General features: G+C 56.0%; 1 protein-coding gene across 1 annotated transcript; it reads right to left on the bottom strand.

Moving 5' to 3' along the window:
• Positions 1-1,265: 1,265 nt before the first annotated feature.
• On the bottom strand, positions 1,266-18,517 carry CADM4 (cell adhesion molecule 4). The gene is made up of 9 exons (XM_079759650.1): positions 18,408-18,517; positions 5,167-5,313; positions 4,656-4,808; positions 4,261-4,395; positions 3,756-3,920; positions 3,524-3,614; positions 3,214-3,386; positions 2,081-2,209; positions 1,266-1,590 (listed from the first exon to the last, which is right to left on the bottom strand). Exons 1-9 carry the CDS (start codon positions 18,469-18,471, stop codon positions 1,481-1,483), a joined length of 1,167 nt encoding a protein of 388 aa, XP_079615776.1. The 5' UTR covers positions 18,472-18,517; the 3' UTR covers positions 1,266-1,480.

Consider the following 18,517-nt stretch of genomic DNA (forward strand, 5'->3'; position numbering starts at 1 on the left):
TTCAGATTTGTGTTATGCTGTCTGGAACACCAAATATTTGTCTCTAGACCTTTGAGCAGCACCTGGCACAAAGTAAGAGGTCAATATATTTTTTAATCTAAAATTAGAATCACTCATTTAAATTTTAGAGAATGAAGGGCCTGGAATACAAGGTTAAGGAGCTTTGACTTGCTCAACAGGTGATAGGGAGACAGGGTAAGGTTTTGAGGAAGGCAGGATCAGGGTGAGATGTGACTAATTGAAAGCTGCCCTGGAGACGGATGTCTGGGGTGGGGGTGAGCCACAGGAAGGGTCCAGGTCATGGGGTGGGGATAGGGTAGCTCAGTAATTACCGAGGAGATAAGACTGACTGACTATTTGGCTGAACGAGTGTCTAGGAAAAACCGAGTTTCCCCCTCCAGGAGGGTCAAGGTGCCATTGGCGAGACCTCATTTTTGGCCTGGATGGTTCACCAGCGACTCCTCTCCCTCCCCCCTCCCAACAGGGTGCAGCTTCGGGCAGAAGGACAGACACACAACTACCACAAACATGTGTTCTCTCCTCAGTTTAATGGTGGTTAGTGGGATTGCCAAACCCCCTTCCCATTCCCCTCCCTGCCCCGTACAAAATGTTGTGTTGTGGTGTTTTGTTTTGTTGGTTTTTTTTTTAAACAAGAAAAAGGGGGCAACAGCCAGGAATGGGGGAGGAGGGCATAATCTGATATTTTCATACAGATTTTTTATTTTTTTAATATATTATATATAAAACCATAGAGACCAACACCCTCCCTAAACTCCTTTCCCCCTCCCTGGGGGGGGCCTGGAGGAGAGCTGGGGAAGCCCCCCCCCCCCAGGAGTGGGTGGACAGAGAGACAAATATAGATAGGACAGATGTGGGGGGAGAAGGTAGAGAAGGGAAGCTGGAACCTGGGGAAGGGGGATTGGAGAAAAGGGCTGGGGTGTCTCCCTCGCCTCCTCCACCAAAGTTATGACACAAAGACACAGAATCCCTGTTTCCACACCCTCCCCCCCCACCCTTACCCCCACCGTGCAAACATGGCTTTGCAAAGAGGTGCCCAGAGCTCTATGGAGCTCCTACAATGGCTGGCATGAGGTCTCGGACCCCCAAAGAAATCTGCGTTTCCCTTCCCTGCCCACCCCACCCTTCCCAGAATCTGATCCCCTCCCCACATGACCTGGTTCTGCAGCTTAGGGGCCCTGGCCTTCCCCCAGTTACCTTCCCCCAACCCAATCCCTACCGCCCTCCCTGGATTTGGGGGATCTGGACCTTTGGCCCCTACCCCCTGGGGGGCCCCAGACCTCTGGGACCTTGCTTCTGGCCCTCGCAGAGACCTAGGCATATGACACCCCCATCCCTGCCCAAACGTCTGAGGTGTTAGTGGTGGGGAGAGATGCCCACCATCTCAGACTCTGGTAAATGTCTTTGCAGCTGGCAGTGGGGTGGACCCTAGCCCAGGCCCAGGCCTGGGGTAGAGATGGGGTCAGATGAAGAATTCTTCTTTCCTCTTGTGTCCGTCACTGCCATTGAGGAAGGCTTCTCTCGCTTCTCCCTGCTCATCCAAACCACTGGCCTCGTGGGTCAGATAGGAGCCTGTGGGGTGACCCAGGAGTTGGACGGAAATAAACGGGAAGAAGGAGACAGACAAGACAGACATCAGACAAGGAAGAGGGAGGAAAGGAACACAGGGAACAGAGGGGATCAAGACCAGGGAATAGCAAAACGGGCAGAGAAAGAGATGAAGCAGAATTAGGAAGATACCAAAAGTTCATGGAAGGATCCACCCTTATCTGCTCTCCTGGTGATTCCCTTGCTCTGTTCCCAAGGAATCCAGCAATTAGGAAGGTAAGTCATTTAATTTAAACCCACGGATCGAATTCAGCTTCAGCGTTTCACCCCTTTTATTCATGGGCAAAACACCTGCCCCTTTGGGAATACTGGCCTCAGGTCCCACAGGGTTTGAATCCTGGTTCCAGGCTCTGCCTTCTCTCGAATTCCATCTCTAGACCCCGCCCCCTGACCAATCCCGCAACCAACTACAACCCTCGCTGAATTCAGACACCCCCCCCTCCCCACCACTCACCCTTCTGCCTTACGGAGCACCAGACCATGCCCACCAGCACACATATGATCAGAAACACCAGCAGCGCCAGGATGCCGCCCACAATGGCGTAGGGCACGGACGTCTGAGCCTCTACCACCGCACCGGGGTCTGCCAGAGGAACAGGGTGCCCAGGACCAGGTCATGGGAGGACGGTCCCAGCCGGGCCCATCGAGGCCAACCTGTTAAATCATTCCACCCACCCCCTCTAACCGCGCCCCTTAATGTGCCATGCCCCTCAAATTACTGCCACCTGCTGGGCCTTTCTCATGGCTTCCCTCTTTCCTGGTGTTCCCCTACCTCGAGGAAGGCGTGGTGGATTATACACCGCCCCACTGGCTCCTGAGTCATTTTGCTAATGACTGCCCTGCCTCCTCTCCTCACCGCACCCCCAGAGAACAGAAACTTCCCCAGTAGAACCTCAGGTCCAAGTCCCTTACCATACCTTGTCCAAAATCCTTCTGGAATCTAAAATGCTATCTAGGGCCCAAACATTCCTGCTGCACCGTTATAAGAGTTAAACCCATAGCATTTTTTGCTAGGGGCTTTCCAACCACTTTATTTTATTTTTTTGGTTAATCCTCCCCCGATAATATTTTCCCATTGACCTTTTAGAGAGAGTGGAAGAGAGAGGGAAAGACAGAGAAACATCATCTATTGGTTGCCTCCTGCACCTGCCTTGACCAGGGTCAGGGCGGGGGGAGGAGCCTGCAACCAAAGTACGTGCCCTTGGCCGGAATTGAACCCGGGACCCTTTGGTGCGCAGGCTGATGCTCTACGCACTGAACCTAACAGGCTAGGGTCCTTCCAACCACCTTATATATTTAGCTCATATAATCTTCATAAACCCTGAAATAGGTGCTATTGTTCATTTCCACTTTACCCATGAGGAAACTAAGGAGCAGACTATGTCACCGGCAATAGGATGCTGCAGAGCCAAAACTGAACCCAGACGGTCAGTCTGGCCTCAGAACTAGAAGAACGTTGTGGACTGTTGGACCTCTGGAATCAATCCCTTTGCCCAGGCCCCGCCCACCCAGGACAAGGCAGGGACCCCGGGAGGCCACGCCCCTGCCCTGAGCCCCGCCCCCCAGGCCCCCGCAGCCTACACTCACCGTAGACCACGAGCACATAGAGCGCCCTCGCGTGGCCGTGCTTGTTCGACGCCTCGCAAGTGTAGGTGCCATTATCTGCCGATACCAGGCCAGGCAGTGTAAGCGTCTCCCCGAACGCCTCGGCCCGCTCCGGCAAAGACTCATTCCCGCGGCTCCAGCGGATCTGATTTGGCCTGGACGAGGGTCAAGTACAGTGAGAGTAAGGGACGCAGGCGCCAGCACCCAATTCTGACTTCTCCGGAATCTAGATATGGAGCATCTAGGAATAAGAGGGTCCCCCTACTCAGGAGTCTCAGGCCCCAGAGCTCACCTGGGGTTCCCCGTGACAGCACACGTCAGCACCAGCGTGTCTCCCTCCCTCACCACAGCTTGCGAGGCATGGATCCGGGCCGTGGGGGAGTCTGCAGGCAGAAGCGAGATGGGAGGGTGGCTGTCAGGGCCATCACGCGGGGTTGGATCCCTCCCGGGGTCCAGCGGCTGGTGCTGGGACTGCCCGCCCCCCGCCCCCCACCCCGCCGGGTCCCTGCCCGCCGGGCACTTACACTGCACGTCCAGCACGTACTGCGTCTGCTTGATGTGCCCCGAGGGCAGCGCCTGGTTCTGCGCCTCGCAGATGACGATATCGCCGTCGTCCTTGCGGTCCACACGGAACCTCACGGTGCTCGCCACGCTCCACACCTTGCCATTTTCCCTGCTGCTGCTCACACCTGCCGGGCCCCGACGGCACGTCTTCAGTCCAGGATTCCGGCTCCGCCCCCGAGGGGGTATTCCCCCCGTCCCAGCCAATCCCAAAGCAGGCTATCCGCTAAGCCACGCCCCTAAGCCACAGGCCCCGCCTCTCGTCTTCCAAATCAAGCCCTCAATCCCGCGTTCCTCTTCCCAAAGCTCCTCCCTCCGCCGCTCCACGTCCTCTCACCTGTCACTGCATTCAATCGCTGCATATTGCGCGCGGGGCCCGTGTCCGCCTGACCCGTGCGCTCTCCTCCAAGTCCCGCCCCTCGCTGGCACCTCCCCTACCCCCTCGTACCCCACTTTCTGGGGTGATACCTTTCAGCTCTTTGCGGTCGCGGTACCAGCGCAGAACGGCAACCGGGCGGGACCGCGGGACCAGGCAGCTGAGCTCCACCTCGCCGCCCTCCACCGCCTGCTCCCGCACTTCCACCACGGGATTCTCTGGGGCCACTGTCGCAGGGAGAAGTGGGGAAGCGGGGAGGTCAGGGGAGACAGCCAGGAGGGTTCCAAGTGACCAGGCAGCGGGATTTCAGGCAACAAGGGTCAAACATAGAGCCCCGGAGGTCAGGCAGGCCAGCCCACGCTGCCTGGGCCCAGATGTGGGCCCAGAGGTCCAGGAGGTTGAAAGCAGCCAGGGCAGGGTCCCGGGATCAGGGAAGGGCAGAGGAGAACGGAGGAGGGGGTGGGCGGCAGGAGGGAGGGGTGGTTACCCAGGACCGTGAGCGTGGCGATCTGGTGGTGGGTGTCCTCCGTGTAGAGCTGGCAGAAGTAGCCTCCCTCGTCTTCCAGGCGGGCATCTGAGAGCCGGATCCGCACCCTGCGAGGGGAGAACTCCTCAAGCTGGAAACGCTCATCCTTCAGGGCTAGAGTGAGTGAACCAGGAGTGAACTCGGGGAATCCTGGCCTCAGGGGTTCGACCCTGGCTCCAGGAGCTTAGAGTCCAGCCCTCTGCCTCTTTTCTCCAGCCAGACCCATGTATCTGAGGTGCCCACCGAGTTACTCCCTGGGGGACCAGAATGATTCAGGACCTCCCACCCACAGGAGCAGGGTTCAAACCCCCCAAGCTCCATGCTATGTGAGGACCCAGGAGTCCGAGCCCCCAGCCGCTTCCTCCCTCAGACCCAGGAGCCCAGAGTCTCAGCTCTGCCCGCTTTCCGGTCACAGGAATCAGCTCCCAGCCCTCCTCCCTCAAGACTCAGGATTGCGGACCCCAGCACTCACCGCGGGTGCCGTTGAAGAAGAGGGTCTGGCGGGCTGGGTTCTGAATGACGACTATGGACCCATCATACTGGTGCAGACGGCAGGTTATCTCCGCCACCCCGCCCTCGGCCACCGTCACATTCTCTGTCTGTACTTCTTGTCCCGCCCCTGGACAGGGTAGGAGACTCACTGAGGGCTACAGTTCTCTCTCCCATCGGTTCCTCTCCCATCCAAACCCCCAACCCCTCTCCTTCCCCTCACATTCAGTTTATCGCATCCAGCATTTCCCACAGGCTGGAGTCCAAGAGATGGACTCTAGTGGGGGCTGCCCAGGGCACACTGGGAGCCCAGAGGAAAGGGAGACCAAGACTGCCTGGGGACTCTTCCCAAAAGTGGGAGAGATGACCTCTGAAAATGGGTTGCTAAAACCTCACAAAATCCTGCCAATCAAGAGGTTCAAGTCTTTGTGTTCACTTTAAGAACACCTGTGAAACTGCCCAGGTCATCAGGGGTATGTACATTCAAAAAGCCACCAAGTAGCCCTGGCTGGTGTGGGTCAGTGGTTAGAGCGGCAGCCTGGGAATGGAAGGGTCACAGGTTTGATTCCTGATCAAGGGCATGTACCTGGGTTGCAGGCTCCATCCCTGTCCGGGTTGGGGTGCATTCAGGAGGCAACCAATCGATGTATTTCTCACATGGATGTTTCTCTGTCTCTCCCCGTCACTAAGAAAAGCCACCAATATCTGCAGGATGTCACTTTACAGAAGCAATGTGCGCCATCCCATCATTACAATGGTGGGGTTGGTAGAGGTGCCCAGGCTAAAGAGTGGGGCTGGATGCAGGGTCAGTAGCACAAAAAGAGTGCTGAATTTTTAAAAAATATATTTTATTGATTTTTTACAGAGAGGAAGGGAGAGGGAGAGCGAGTTAGAAACACCTATGAGAGAGAACATCAATCAGCTGCCTACTGCACACCCCCTACTGGGGATGTGCCCGCAACCAAGGTACATGCCCTTGACCAGAATTGAACCTGGGACCCTTGAGTTCGCAGGCCGACACTCTATCCACTGAGCCAAACTGGTCAGGGCAAGAGTGCTGAATTTTTAAAAATATTTTTTTATTGATTTCAGAGAAGGAAGAGGGAGAGAGAGACAGAAACATCACCGATGAGAGAGAATCATTGAATGGTTGCCTCCTGCTCGCCCCACACTGGAGATCGAGCCCACAACCCAGGCATATGCCCTGGGAATCGAACCTCGACCTCCTGGTTCATAGGTTGATGCTCAACCACTGAGCCACACTGGCCGGGCAAGAAGTGCTGAATTTTTGCTGTGCATGCTTAAAAATGCAGAGAATGCTGAACATAGGGTTTAGATGTAGATCCTCTGGTCACTGAGTACATCCAGGTGAAAAGCTTCCAAGATACAGTGCAGAACATACAGAGCTCATGGGCGGATTAACCTATGTAGGAGCTCTCCCTGCCCCCTGGAGATGGCCTACTGAAGAAGAGCAAATAGTCCTAAACCAGAGAGGAAGTTGCATGAAGAAAAAGATATTCCAGAAGAAACAAAAACCTATGGCCTGGGAGTAAATTCAGCATAAAATAAATACTAATAAAAGTAAAAAACACACAAACCCGGCCAGTGTGGCTCAGTTGGTTGGGCCTTTTCCCATGTACCAAAAGGTTGCCAGGGCATATGCCCGGGTTTAGGGCTCGATCCCTGGTAAGGGATATGCAGGAGGCAGCCGATCGATGTTTCTCTCTCACATCACTGTTTCTCTCCCCCCCTCTTTCTTCCACTCTCTAAAAAATCAATAAAAACAATTTTTTAAGTTGTTTTTAAAAGACTGCCTAGGGAGATGGGGGATTAGAGAAGGCTCTGGAAGAAAGCTCTATTGGATCCAGATCTCGAGTAAACAGGAGCTGACCAGGTGTGGGAAACTGCGAGGTGTTCACTGAACCCCATCTTCCACACCTGGGCTCATGTTGTAGCTTGTCTGCGGGGATGGCCACAATACTCTTCCCTTCTCTGTGCATGCCCTTTGTAAGGTGACTTTGCTGCTCCACCCATTGAGGCACTCAGACCCTGGGAATCTGGGCACGCCTTGGGACTTGCTCTGATCAACAGAATTTGCTAGAACCTAGGCTTCAAAAGACCTTGCAGCTCCCGCTCATGCCCTCTTGCTGCCCTGAGACAGTTGAGCGAAGATGCCCAGACTAGCTTCCTTGAAGATGAGAGAAGCCCAGCCAACAGCCAGCACCCCCCGTCAGCCATGTGAGTGAGGCCATCCTGCACCATCCAGCCCCAGTGAGACACCAGGTGACTGCAGCCATATGAGTGACCCCAATTGTGACCAAAAGAAGAACTGCCCCATTGATCCAGTCCAAATTGCTGAGCCCAGAGTTGTGAGCAAATAACGTGACTGTTTAAAGCCACCATGTTTTATTTTTATTTTTTAAATATATTTTTATTGATTTCAGAGAGGAAAGGAGAGGGAGAGAGATAGACAGAAACACCAATGATGAGGGAGAATGATCACCAATGATCACTGATCAGCTGCTTCCTGCACGCCCCCTACTGGGGATCAAGCCCACAACTCAAGCATGTGCCCTGACTGGGAATCGAACCATGACTTTCTGGTTCATTGGTCGACGCTCAACCACTGAGCCACACAGGCCAGGCTAAAGCCACTACATTTTAGACGGGCTGTTACACCCCTAAAGTTAACTGGTACAACACATAATTAAGCTACATTTCCCAGGGTCCCTTGTACTTAGGTGGGGCCATATGACTGACTTCTGGTCAATAGGATGTAGATGGAAGAGAGAAACACCTCTTCCAAGCTGGCTCATCTCACATTCTTTTTCTTTTCTTTTCTTTCTTTCTTTTTTAATATATTTTATTGATTTTTTACAGAGAGGAAGGGAGAGGGATAGAGAGCTAGAAACATCGATGAGAGAGAAACATCGACCAGCTGCCTCCTGCACACCCCCTACCGGGGATGTGCCCGCAACCAATGTACATGCCCTTGACCGAAATCGAACCTGGGACCTTTCAGTCCGCAGACCGACGCTCTATCCACTGAGCCAAACCGGTTTCGGCTCTTTTTCTTTTCTTTTTTCTTTTTAGAGAGAGTGGAAGGGAAGGAGGGGTCGGGGGAGGAGGGGGGGAGAGACACAGAGAAAGAGAGAGAGAGAGAAACATCAATGTGAGATACATTGATTGGTTGCTTCCCACATGCGCTCCAACCTGTCTGGGGATCGAACCTGCAATCCAGATACGTGCCCTTGACCAGGAATCAAACCTGAGACCCTTTGGTTCAAGGGCCAATGCTCTAACCACTAAGCACACCAGCCAGGGCATCAGTCCTTCTTAACGGCTGAATGGAGAGAACTCCAGGGAGCCTAGAGAGGATAGGATCACGAGCTGGAAGCCTGGGGCCCTGACTCACTGCCCCCCTGTGACTTGTCAGCACAGAACTGTAACATGAGCGAGGAATACACTTTTTTTTTTTGTAATGCCACTGAGATTCCAGGACTGTTTGTTACGGACGTTAACCGACTCTGATTAACACAGCCGAGGAACAAGGTAGGTGATTAGTAAGAGGGTGTTTCCAGCAGAGAAAACAGCCTGGAAGAAAGCTCAAAGCTGAGATTAATCATCATCAGCCTCACCATCATCATTGTCACTGTCGTCTTCAAAATAACAATCACAACAGCTATTGTTTATTAGGCACTTGCTGTGCTAAGGACATTACCTGTATAATTTCCATGTAATCATCACAATATCGGAATTAAGGTAGGCACCAGTTTTCAATCACGTTTTCTCCCAATTCCCATTTTATAGATGAGAAAATTGGTCCAGAGAGAGAAAACGACTTGCTTAAGGTCATAGCCCAAGCGTGGCAGACCCAGGACCTGCATCCAGATCTCTCTGATTCTGTATCCTAGACCTACACCCACTGCTGGCTGTCTGGGTGCATGTCCAGCTTTGGTGAGGGGCTGTGGGGTGTGCTGGTGGGGAGGGCCTCAAATGTCACGCTAGGAGATTAGCTTCTCTCTTGAAGGCCAGTGCAGGTTTTGAAGCAGGAAAGAACCATGATCACACCTGGTTATATACCTTTAAATGTTGGATACCGATCGCTTCATGTCTCTTACAGGCTGTCTTATTCATTCATTTGAGTATTTCCTAGGCAATGGGTAGGTTTCCCAGGGCTGCATGCCCAGAGATGAGTCAGAAAAGGTCCCTGTCCTGGAGGGCCTTTCAAGATTTATGTGGAGTTAGACACAAATCACTGTAATGTCCCATCTAGCGTGTTCTATTCCCTGTAAGAAGGATAGGGAACCTCATTTGGGGGCTGAGGGGTGGAAAAGATTAATTCCAGAAGGCCGAGAGAGCTAGCTTTCTACCCCGACATCCATGCTTCCCTTTCTCCTCAGCTAAGGAACCCTGATGGTATTTTATGGCTGCCCTCGGCCTGGCAGAAAGATGTATTTCCCAGACTTTCTTGCAGCTAAGTGAGTCCATGTGAAAGTTCTGTCCCATTGGATGTAAGGAAAAGTGTCATGTGGTCATTTGGGGAGGATTTCCGAAAAGGGGGGCCAAGGCCCTTGTCCACCGGGTCACCTTTGTGCTGCTTGGAGCTAGGATGGTGATGCCTGGAGTCGTGGCAGCCATGTTGGGCCATGAGGACAAGGGCGGTAGGGATGGTGCAACCAGGAGCTGAACGGTACCTGGGCCTCTGGTGATGATGTAGAGCTGCTGTAAAAACCCTGGATGCCTATTTCGGGACTTATTTTATGTTTAGTATAACTTTTTGTGTTTTTAAGCCACTAATAGTGACTTATCTAGTACCTCCTGGAATATCAAGCTTCACATGTCCAACCCAAATGTTTTCCTTTTCATGTTTTCTCAATCTCAGTAAATGTCACAACCATCTACCTGGCTTGCTCAGGCCCCAAACCTAGAAATCATGCAAGTTCTTACCCTTTCCCTCACCTCTAACATCTTTTCCATCAGCAATATCTAGCCATTCTACTTCCCAAATATATCCCATATCCATTCATCTTTGTCTCTTTGACCATAACCCTAGTTCAGGGGTGGGGAAACTTGCTTTTTGCCAAGGCCGTTAGCATATGTATAACGTCATTCATGGGCTATACAAAATTATCAATTAAAAAAATTAGCCTGCTATATTTGGTCAAACATTTAATTAACTCACCCCTAATGCATTGGCTGGGCCCGACCAAATGATTTCATTGGCCTTATATGGCCCGTGGACTGGACGTTCCCCACCCCTGCCCTAGCCCAGGGGTCGGCAAACTCATTAGCCAACAGAGCCAAATATCAACAGTACAACGATTGAAATTTCTTTTGAGAGCCAAATTTTTTAAACTTAAACTTCTTCTAATGCCACTTCTTCAAAATAGACTCGCCCAGGCCGTGGTATTTTGTGGAAGAGCCACACTCAAGGGGCCAAAGAGCCGCATGTGGCTCGCGAGCTGCAGTTTGCCGACCACTGCCCTAGCCCAATGACACTATCTCTTACTTGCACCATTTTTTCCCCCCAAAGATTTTTTTATGGGTTTTTGGAGAGAGAGGAAGGGAGAGGGAAAGAGAGAGAAATATTGATGTGAGAACGAAACACTGATCAGCGGCTGGCTGCCTTCTGCATGGCCCCCATAGGGGATCCAGCGTGCAACCTGGGCATATGCCCTGACCAGGAATCAAACCAGCGACTTTTTGGTGCATGGGACGATGCCCAAACGAGCCTTACTGGCCAGGGCTCTTACTTGAACCTTTAAGAACTATGCATGGGCCTCCTTGCGTCCATCCATGCCTGCCTCCCACCAGGCCTTTCTCCACACAGCAGCTGGATGGATTTTCCAAAAAAGTAAATCAGATCAAGTCACCTCTCCGCTTAAAACCCTTCATTAGCTGCCCATTACACTTAGAATAAAATCTAGATTCCTGCCCTAGCTGGTTTGGCTCCATGGATAGAGCATTGGCCTGCGGTCTGAAGGGTCCCAGGTTCAATTCCGGTCAAGGGCACATGCCTGGGTTTCTGGCTCAAGCCCCAGTGGGGGGGGCGTGCAGGAGGCAGCCGATCAATGATCCTCTCTCATCATTGATGTTTCTATCTCTCTCTCCCTCTCCCTTCCTCTCTGAAATCAATAAAAATATATTTTAAAAAAATCTAGACTCCTTCCCTGGGCCTTCAACGTGCTACGTGGCCTGGCCCCTCTCTGGCTACAGTTCCAATCACCCTTACTTCACTCCAGCTCACTGGCCTTGACGTCCTACAAGCACGCTGAGCTTGTTACCACCCAGGGCCTTTTCACTTGCTCCTCCCTTTGCCTGGAATGTTCTTTCCCCTTGATCACCCCAGGACTGCCTCCTGTTCCCATTCGGGTCTCTGCTCATATGGACACCTCTTCAGAGTGACTTTCTCTCACTTCCCAGCCTTTCACCTCCAGAACACTTTCTATTTCACCACCGCTGTTTTATTTCCTGTGTGGAAAGTTCACTAAAATTATCTTACTAATTTGCTCATTTATTTATTGTCCCCCATCACTAGATAGACTCTCCAGGAAGCAGGGATAGAAACCATGGGGTTTACTGCTATGCCCTTCGTGCCTAGCAGTGTGCCTGGCACTTGATAAATGTTTGGAGACGGATGAATGAATGGCACGTGTCAGGCAGGATCTCATTTCAGCCTCACAACAACTTTGTGGCATCGCTATTCTCACCTTAAACACCTGGGTTGATCCCAGCGGGACCACTGGCCATCTGTGTGACCTGGGGCAGTGGCTTAACCTTTCTGAGCCTCAGGCGCCCCGCCTGTAAAATGGGGATAAAGCCAATGCCTGCCTCATAGGGATTAGCCCAGTGCCTTGGGCTCAGAGAGCCCTCTGCAAAACTGCTATTATTACAGCCTCCAGGAACTTGCCCATGCACACGAAAACGGGCCTGCCTGCTTCATCTGGCACTTTAAAAAAAAACATTTTGAAGCCTAGCCATGGATCCTGCACCTCAGGGCTAGCCCAATACTAGCCCCCCATTTTACAGACGTGGAGAAATGAGGCTCAGGGGTCCCAGGCAACTTGGTGGCAGAAACTCAATACCTCCGGAGAGCCATCAGGATGCCCCCCAAATTTATCTCCTGCTCTCTGCTTGAGGGTGCACTTGGGGTGAGGGTGGGGTTTTTTGTCGTATTCCCTCCCCCTCCTGAAGACTCAGTAACCAACAGTGTTTGTGCCTGGAATATTAATGTCCCAGGAGCTTTTGTTTTGGGGTTGCGGGGTGGTGAGGCGGGACTTTCTGGTCAGAGAGGGGTTGAGCTTTGGGGACTAGGGCGCTGGCCCTTTAAACTGTGTTGACAGCCTGGAGTTGTCATGGGGATGGTGCCTGGAAAAGAGATGGGAGGGTTGGGGAAAGAGCGGCTGAGCAGGTGACATGTAGAGACCCAGAATCCAGCACTCTGCTCCCTCAGACCCAGGAAACCAGCCCCCACCGCCTCCTCTCCCAGGCTCCTCCAGGCTCCTAGCACCCTCTTCCATCAGGACCAGGAAGGAGTCTGAAATCTCAGCATCCTCCTCCCTCCATCCCAGAAGTCCCCAGCCCCCAGCCTCTCCTCTCTCAAACCCAGGACTCTGGGCCTTCAGCCCCCTCCTCCGTCAGGACCCAGGAGCCAGGGGTCCAGAGTACACAGCTGGTGGATGTTTCCACGGAAACTCAGTGGGGTGGGGGAGCACTTCCTGGGTCCTGAGTCAGCGAATACCCAAGGGAGTCTCAAGGTCACGGTTCCAGGAAGGTCACAGCCACCCCTCCGTATCCGCTCCCCAGGAGGTTTGTGGCATCATGCCTTCTTCTCCCACTTCCTCCCCTAGGGAGGTGGTACATCCCTGCGTCCTGATTGAACACCCCCTCAGCCCCCCATCAATGGCGGAGTCCGAACATCCTTGCACAAAGCATCAATTCTTCCTCAGCTCAGCCTTGTGAAGGCGCCTGTATTCGCAGGACCCAGGCATCAGGGTCCCAGCCCCTCCTCCTCCAAGACCTAGGAGTATGGACCCCCAGCCCTTCTTTCTTGGAACCCTCCTCCCTCAGACTCGAGTCCAGCCTCCAGCCCCCTCCTCCCTCAGAGTCAGGAGTCTCAGCCCCCAGCCCTTTCTCCCTCATACCCAGGAGTCCAGGCCCCCAGCCCCCTCCTCCCTCAGACTCAGGAGTCCAGGCCCCCACCCCCCTCCTCCCTCAGAGTCAGGAGTCCAGGCCCCCAGCCCTCCTCCCTCAGACCCAGGAGTCCAGACCCCCAGCCCCCTCCTCCCTCAGACCCAGGAGTCCAGGCCCCCACCCCACTCCTCCCTCAGACCCAGGAGTCCAGGCCCCCACCCCCCTCCTCCCTCAGACCCAGGAGTCCAGGCCCCCAGCCCCTCCTCCCTCAGACCCAGGAGTCCAGGCCCCCACCCCCCTCCTCCTTCAGACTCAGGAGTCCAGGCCCCCACCCCCCCTCCTCCCTCAGACCCAGGAGCCCAGGCTCCCACCCCCCTCCTCCCTCAGACCCAGGAGCCCAGGCCCCCACCCCCCTCCTCCCTCAGACCCAGGAGTCCAGGCCCCCACCCCCCTCCTCCCTCAGACCCAGGAGTCCAGGCCCCCAGCCCCTCCTCCCTCAGACCCAGGAGTCCAGACCCCCACCCCCCTCCTCCCTCAGACCCAGGAGTCCAGGCCCCCAGCCCCTCCTCCCTCAGACCCAGGAGTCCAGGCCCCCACCCCCCTCCTCCCTCAGACCCAGGAGTCCAGGCCCCCAGCCCCTCCTCCCTCAGACCCAGGAGTCCAGGCCCCCAGCCCCTCCTCCCTCAGACCCATGAGTCCAGGCCCCCAGCCCCCTCCTCCCTCAGACCCAGGAGTCCAGGCCCCCATCCCACTCCTCCCTCAGACCCAGGAGTCCAGGCCCCCAGCCCCTCCTCCCTCAGACCCAGGAGTCCAGGCCCCCAGCCCCCTCCTCCCTCAGACCCAGGAGTCCAGGCCCCCAGCCCCTCCTCCCTCAGACCCAGGAGTCCAGACCCCCAGCCCCCTCCTCCCTCAGACCCAGGAGTCCAGGCCCCCACCCCACTCCTCCCTCAGACCCAGGAGTCCAGGCCCCCACCCCCCTCCTCCCTCAGACCCAGGAGTCCAGGCCCCCAGCCCCTCCTCCCTCAGACCCAGGAGTCCAGGCCCCCACCCCCCTCCTCCCTCAGACCCAGGAGTCCAGGCCCCCACCCCACTCCTCCCTCAGACCCAGGAGTCCAGGCCCCCAGCCCCTCCTCCCTCAGACCCAGGAGTCCAGGCCCCCACCCCCCGCCTCCTTCAGACCCAGGAGTCCAGGCCCCCAGCCCCTCCTCCCTCAGACCCAGGAGTCCAGACCCCCAGCCCCCTCCTCCCTCAGACCCAGGAGTCCAGGCCCCCACCCCACTCCTCCCTCAGACCCAGGAGTCCAGGCATCCATCCCCTCCTCCCTCAGACCCAGGAGTCCAGGCCCCCACCCCACTCCTCCCTCAGACCCAGGAGTCCAGGCATCCATCCCCTCCTCCCTCAGACCCAGGAGTCCAGGCCCCCAGCCCCTCCTCCCTCAGACCCAGGAGTCCAGGCCCCCACCCCCCTCCTCCCTCAGACCCAGGAGTCCAGGCCCCCAGCCCCTCCTCCCTCAGACCCAGGAGTCCAGGCCCCCACCCTACTCCTCTCTTGGAAACTTTTGACTCCAGGTCCACAGTCCTCAGCTCCCAGAGCCACAGTCCTGCCGCCCCCAGCCCTCTATCCCCCTCTTATCTGGAAACCAAGCATCAGGTGGGGGCCTAGGGGTGAGTCAGCAGTCTCACACACAAAGTCTCCCCTGTGGCCCCCACATTTCTGGGATATTCAGAACTCCCTGGATTCCAGGCCTCAGGCCCAGGGGGTGGGGGAATCCTCTGGAGTTTCCCCCTGAGTGTGTGGGGGGGAGGTCAGCAGAGGAATTCCTGCTCCGGGAAGGGTGCAAGCCTGCACTGAGCGCTCCCTGTCCTAGCCACCACCCCCCAGTGGCCACTATTCACCCCCCTCCTAGGGGGGCCCAGGCTCTGCTGCTGCCCTCGTGCCCTCCTGGGTGCCTGCGGAGGAGCCTCGGTGCCCGGTTCCCAGAAGACCCGGAGGCCTGGGGTCTGCACAGGCCGAAACCAGTGGGTGCTTGGGTCCTGGTGCCACGAGCCATTGGGTGCCGGCGAGCCTGACTGTCTCCAAGTCTCCCCGCCCCACCCAGAGAGAGAAAGCTGTCTTTGTGTTCCCCAAGATGGGGACAGGCCAGGCTCGCACGACATTAACCCACCCAGGCCCCGGCCCCGCCGTGTCCAAGGTCTTGGAATCCTTTGCAGAATCTGACCTCAGCTCTAGGGACTCAGGCATCCAGCTCATGGGTGGGTGGGGGGTCAGTGACAGAAACTTCCCAAGACCTGTACCCGGGGCTGACTCACACTGGGGGGGAAGCCCCCCTGTCCTCAGAGTAGCTGGGCAGAACTTTAGAAGGGAAAAGTGAGTCACTTCGGAGGGAAACACTATTCGGGATCAACAACAAGCCCCCCCTCCACACAGCCCCCCAACTCGAACAGCCTCTCTGTCGTTTCTTTGTATCTGGATGTCTGTTTCCTCCGCGCTGTCTGTTCCAAGCTCTGGCCCGTGTGCATGTCTCTGTCTGCCTGTGTGCATCTCTAGGCAGGCTACCCATCCTCTTCCCCGCTTCCCACCCTGGACCCTTCTTTCTTTTGGCATAAATCTCAGCCTCGCCTGCTCTTCGTGGCAGATGAGTGAGCCAGGAAAGAGGGAGTACGCCTTTGAAAGGACACACATGGACGCCATCTCCCATCCCCGCCGCTGCTGGCTGGGCAAGGTGAGCGAGGAAGGAGGGTGACGAAGAGGGCACCAGGCACACACCCTGAAACCTAGTGGCCACAGCCGTTCAGAAACATCCAATGAGGAGGAGAGCACGCAGGGCCCTCTGAGATCATGGGCTCCAGCTCCCTGACCCCATGCTTTACAGAAGGGGAAAGGGAGGCTCAGAGAGGGATGGGGGACGATACAAAACCGCACCAGAGAGGCCCAGTTCCTCGGCTCCCAGTCCAGAGCGCTTCCCACGACACCATTCTCTCCCGACTTGTTAAGCCCCAGGATTTAGAGAAAGTTTACAGAAGGGATTAGAGTACCAGGATGCGGCGATTTTAAACAAGGGGAAAACCAGTAAAGCTACCTCCCAGAAGTGCTGGAGGAGAGATTCTTGCAACGAGTAGGTGGCCGCCTTGGGCCATCTTCTGATGCTAAGGCTCCCAAGTCCCACAGTTCTACGCTGTCAAGATTCTAGATGTCAGCGATGCCGAGATCCAGGATCTCCAAGAGGCCAAGGTTTCAGAATGTGGAAGATGTCAAGGGCCCAGAATGCTCGTGCCATCAAGGTTCCAGAATTGCAAAGGTGTCAAGATTTCTAGAGGTCTTGGCATTCTAGAATCCTAGCGGTGTCCGTGTTACAGAATACCCTCAGGGTTTTTGTTTACTGGATTAATTGGTTCTAGGATTCTGGGAGGCTGGATTTTAGGGCCTTAAAAAAAAAATGAAGAAAAAATAAAACTGGAAGGAAATGAAGCCGAGGTACCAGAGCACTCATCTGGGAAATTGCAGCGTGTCTGTTGCAAAGAAAGGAGGTAGGGACGCCCGTCCGGAAGTGATGGCAGAGGCTAGGGGAGAACGCAAGGTGGGCGGTGAAAGGCCAGCTTGCCCCTCACCTTGTCTGGGGTTCAAGCTGGAATCCCTTCCCTGTCAGATCACCGAGTCCAACATCCCTACTTTACAGAGAGTGAAACCGAGCCCTAGAGAGAGAGGAAGGTCCTTGCCATCGGCGACGGTGGCAAATGGCGCGCGTCAGGATTGACACCCAGGCCCCCAGCCCTGTACCATCTGGTTCCACTCCTCTCCCAAATCTCACAGAACCTCCAGCCCTCCCACTTCTGCCCAGTCACCTCCCAATCCTCCCTTCCTCCCGAGGTCAGCTTTACCCACCAGGGAGGAGGTGGCCTGTGACAAGTTCGAGGCACAGAGTGTGAAGGGTGTGTGGGTGACATTTCCTGACCTTGTCCCCAGTCTCAGGGTCACGCTATCTTGGAGGTCTCCAGCCTCTCTCCGGGTGCGGAAGCTGTGTGGCTGGCTCTCTAGCTGCTCTGGAGGGGACCAGCTGGGTGTGTGACCGGGTGGGGAGGGGCAGCATTTGGGAGGCATTTGCTGAATCCACGTGTGTGCCCACATGCCGAGTTCACCACACAATTCTCCCCGCCTCCCCCTCTCCCCCCGACATTTCTCCAGGGCCTTTCAGGATGCCCTGCCTGACTCAGTTCCTCCCCAGGGGCACATAGTGCTGGAGAGGTGGAGGGATGGAGGATGGGAATGGGGATCCCAGGATGGAGGTTGTAAGGGTAGCGAGGGGAGGCGGCAGAGAGACGGGGGACAGAGAGACAGTGGGACAGATAGAGGGGGTAGGGGAGGAATGAGAGAGAGGTGACAGAGGGGGCTGGAGAAACAGAAATGACAGAAAGATAGGGGACAGAGAAACAAGGGGATGGGACAGATGGGGGACAGAGAGAGAAACAAGGATGACAACAAGACAGGGTCAGAGAGGGAGAGCAGAAATACAGAGGGACAGAGAAGGGGGACTAGAGAGGATGACGGGGGGGACAGAGTGACCCACTAAAAAGGAACAGAGACCAAGGGACAGAGGTGGGGGACAAAGAGGGTAGAGAGGTGGGGGAGAGGGAGGCAAGGAGAAAGGGGGGGCAGACAGAGAGAGGGGCAGGACTTCGGGACGGAGGGACGGGGGGCAGAGGACAAGGGGAGAGGGACTAGGAGAGAGACTGAGGACTCAGATGCAGGCGGACAGAGGGACGCAGAGAGCGGACAGAAGGACAGCGGGACCGGCCCGAGAAGGCGGGCTGGGGCGGGGGTGTGTGTGTGGGGGGGTGTCTCGGTCCCTTTGTCCCCGCTGGGATCGGGGCCTGTGCGGGGCGGGGGAGCTGCGGCACGGCGGCCGGGGCCCGCGCCCCCTCCCCCGCTCGCGGCTCCCGCTCCCGACCCGCGCTGCGCTTTGTCCCGGGGAGGGGGCCCGGCCCGGCCCCGCGCGCATTGTTCGGCCTCTGCGGCCCCGCGGCGGCCGGGCTGTCACCGCGCTGAGCTCCCCGCCCTGGCCCGGCCGGCCGGCCCCGGCCCCCGACCTACCTGGCCCCGCCGCGGCCGCCCACAGCAGCAGCAGCGGCCACTGGAAGCGCCGGGCCCGGCCCATGGTGCCGCCGCCGCCGCCGCCGCTCGCTCCCGGCCCGGCACCTGCA

Source organism: Cnephaeus nilssonii (genome assembly GCF_951640355.1).
Source record: "Cnephaeus nilssonii genome assembly, chromosome: 20".
Classification (NCBI taxonomy): domain Eukaryota; kingdom Metazoa; phylum Chordata; class Mammalia; order Chiroptera; family Vespertilionidae; genus Cnephaeus; species Cnephaeus nilssonii.

What these genes read in the sequence shown, in the direction of transcription:
- CADM4 (XM_079759650.1), bottom strand. Translation starts at nt 18,471, where the DNA reads ATGGGCCGGGCCCGGCGCTTCCAGTGGCCGCTGCTGCTGCTGTGGGCG. An exon ending in CTTCTTCAACGGCACCCGCG is followed by an intron (nt 4,809 to 5,166) that starts GTGAGTGCTGGG and finishes CACTCACTCTAG; the next exon opens with CCCTGAAGGATGAGCGTTTC. An exon ending in GTACGTGCTGGACGTGCAGT is followed by an intron (nt 3,615 to 3,755) that starts GTAAGTGCCCGG and finishes TTCTGCCTGCAG; the next exon opens with ACTCCCCCACGGCCCGGATC.